Genomic DNA, 2,947 nt, shown 5'->3' on the forward strand with positions numbered 1-2,947 from the left:
TAGCCAAATCAGCAAGTTCTGGGTTCAAGTGAGATGCCCTGCTTCAATCCATCAGTCGTAAAGTGCGCTAGGAGGCCATAGACATCAATATCTGGCCTCACAGCACACCCGAGTGCACACACAAGCAAATGCACATATAAAAAGCAAAAAGCAAGCCGAGGAAGAGGAAAGAAAAGAAGTGGTGGGATTGCGCAGTGGTTAGAGGAGCTTGTCGTCAGTGGTGGGATCGCTCAGTGGTTAAAGCAGCTTGTCGTCAATCGAGACATCTTGACCCACTCTTGGAGACCCTCATGTTGGAAGGAGAGAACTGTATCGGATTGGATGTCCCCACGCCACCCACAAATAAATGTACTTTTAAATATTTACTTTTATTATTTCAGAGGTGTGTGTGGGTATGTGCAGGTGCCCTCAAAGGCCCGAAGCATCAAATCCCCTGGAGCTAGTGTTACAGGCGTTGTAAATTGCCCGGTGTGGGTGCTGGGAATTGAACTTGGGTTCTCTATAAGAGAAGCACGCGTTCTTAACCGCAGAGATTTTAACAGTGCTTACTACTCCCACATGGCCCCTGAGAGGGATACCCCTGCTGTCTTAGTAGGATAGGGAAGAAAACGCAGAGATCCTTACAATGGAGTGTCATTTCAAAACTTAAAAAAAGGAAATCGTTGGCAGCTGGGCGGAAACCCTGGAGACGGAAATTGCGGAGCACTCTGGGTCCTCCTCAGTCGGCAGCCCACGCGGGGTGTAGGGTCCGGCAGCTCACGGACTCGGGGCCTTTAAGGGGCGTGGCAGGGGCGTGGCCCCAGCGGGCGCCCGCTCTCCCAGGCTGCCCCGCGCGTGCGACGGCAGTTCGGCCACGTCCCTGGCCACGTCGCGCCCGCTCCCGCCATCTTTCGCCGCTTCCTCTCTCAGGGGCTGTCGCTGCGTCCTGAGTCGCTGCCGAGCCTCGGGGCCGCCGCGCCGACCGCCGCCGCCATGAACATCTTCCGGCTGACTGGGGACCTGTCCCACCTGGCGGCCATCGTCATCCTCCTGCTGAAGATCTGGAAGACGCGCTCCTGTGCGGGTGAGCGGTCGCCGGGGCGAGGCGCGGGGGGCAGGATCGCACGGAAGGACCCGTTCGGCCCTCGGTCGCTGGGAGGCTCGCGCGGGGCTCGCGATGGCAGGACACACCCACCTCGGCCGGCCCAGCGGGCCTTGAAAGCCCTCCGGGTGTGCACACGGGTTGGGGTGTCCGTCGCAGTCCTGGGACCCCGGTCTGCGCTTGGTCCGCCCGCGAACTTGATCCGTCCGGGTGCAGAGCGCTAAACTGCCCCCCCCTCACTCCCGCCCCGGGTCCCGCTGGATCTGAAAAGTTTAGGACGGGGTGTGTGGGGTTCTAGTAGGCGTGTCCCTCTCTTTGGGCTTTAGGGGGGCACCGCTGTGTCCCCAGGAATCAGTGGGAAACTTGCTCGAGGACGATGGATAGAACCGCGGGGCGGGCGAGCAGGGCCTGACGTGGCAGCCAGGCCACCCGCGAGGTGGGGCCAGCTGGAGGAAGAGGGCATCCTGCTCTTTATCCTGTTCTCTTCAGGGACTGGAGCAGGGGATGGGCAGGGGAGGCAGGACGGTGTCAGGTCAGACCTGTGCTTACTGTTAAAAGGGCTGCACTCAAGTCTTGGGGTTTAGGATCTCGTCCATCATTTAAAAAAAAAAAAAAAAAAAAAAAAAAGATGTGACTTATTTGGCACAGTTTCGTGCTTCTTTGAGAAGCGAACTGGTGTTTTCTTTCTTGAGTGTGGCCATCTAGTAACTGGCTCTCTTAAGCTGCAAGCGCTGGGTACCACTGAGGTCTCCTCTGTGTTCTCATCTAGTTTCCTGGCTCCACGTCACCAGTGAGTTGGCCCTGTCCCTCCCTCCAACTCATGCATATTTTATTGAGTATTGCAGAGAGCCACTAGAATGAACTTTCCCTGTACAAAAGCTGTGGATTTCTGCATGCCATTAAATTTTAAGACTCTTCTAAGTTTTAGATAACTTCTTGGTAAATATGATGGTGCTTGCCTGTAATACCAGAATTTGAAAGGTAGAAGCCTGAGGATCAGGAATTCAAAGATAGCATGGACTATAAAAAACCCTGTCTCCAAAAACAACCTGTCCACCCAAACCCAAAATACTTTCTTAAAATACTGTCCTTAAACTTAATGCCATTGCCCCCAATGAAATAGCTTTGTAAACTCAAATTTAATTTTTTTCAGAGACAGCAGAAGATAGGCGTCCTAGAGGACCTGGGTGATGGAGACGCCACCTATCTGGTTTATTAACAAACTTAAGTCATCTAAAGTTAGCGCTACCCCTTTGCCTCTGCTGTCTGAAGATCTCATCTCTCTCCCTGGAACGTAGTTGAGATCCAGGAAGTGAGCACAACCAAAAGAGACCTTTGACCAATCAAAGTGGATGTTACAAAGTCCTGGAAACATCGTGTCTGGCTTGGAGGTGACCTGAGAGGCTCCATTGCGTGATTTGTGATGACAGCAGATTAATGGTCGCAGTTGTGATAGGGTGTGCATTTGGTTGTCAGCTTAGTATTCTCTATGGCTCATCTCAGACAGCCCTTAAAATAACCGTGTGGGCAGGTACCCATGCTGGAGGAGGGAACCAGTCGTGGGGAGGGAAGCACAGTTTTGATGAAGCCAGGATTGAAACATAAGCAGTAATTCGTAATTTGGATTTCAAATTAACACTTGCTTCGTCCTCTGCAGTTCGTCTGCACCTTTGATGCTAGTGCTTCGGGTGTTGTTGTTGTTGGACTCTGACACAACTTTCAGTCTTTAGCTTTCTTTCAAAATCTCTAAGACTCTTCATTCATAAGGTTCTTCTGCCAACTCCAAAACCACAGAGAAACCCTGTCTCGAAAAACCAAAAAAAAAAAAAAAAAAAAAAAAAAAAAAAAAAAAAGGAAAGGAAAAAA

The 2,947-nt window shown here is 51.7% G+C and overlaps 1 protein-coding gene across 1 annotated transcript in view; it reads left to right on the plus strand.

The window, feature by feature from the left end:
• Positions 1–832: 832 nt before the first annotated feature.
• The window catches only part of Kdelr2 (KDEL endoplasmic reticulum protein retention receptor 2), a 26,614-nt gene continuing 24,499 nt past the window's right edge, over positions 833–2,947 (plus strand). Inside the window, exon 1 of the mRNA XM_050124397.1 lies at positions 833–1,063. Within this exon, the coding sequence (XP_049980354.1) occupies positions 973–1,063 (91 nt within the window). The 5' untranslated portion in view covers positions 833–972. The remainder of the gene's footprint in view (positions 1,064–2,947) is intronic.

Source organism: Alexandromys fortis, unplaced genomic scaffold, assembly GCF_014885135.2.
Source record: "Alexandromys fortis isolate MF-2015 unplaced genomic scaffold, M_Fortis_MF-2015_v1.1 scaffold_227, whole genome shotgun sequence".
NCBI classification, from domain to species: domain Eukaryota; kingdom Metazoa; phylum Chordata; class Mammalia; order Rodentia; family Cricetidae; genus Alexandromys; species Alexandromys fortis.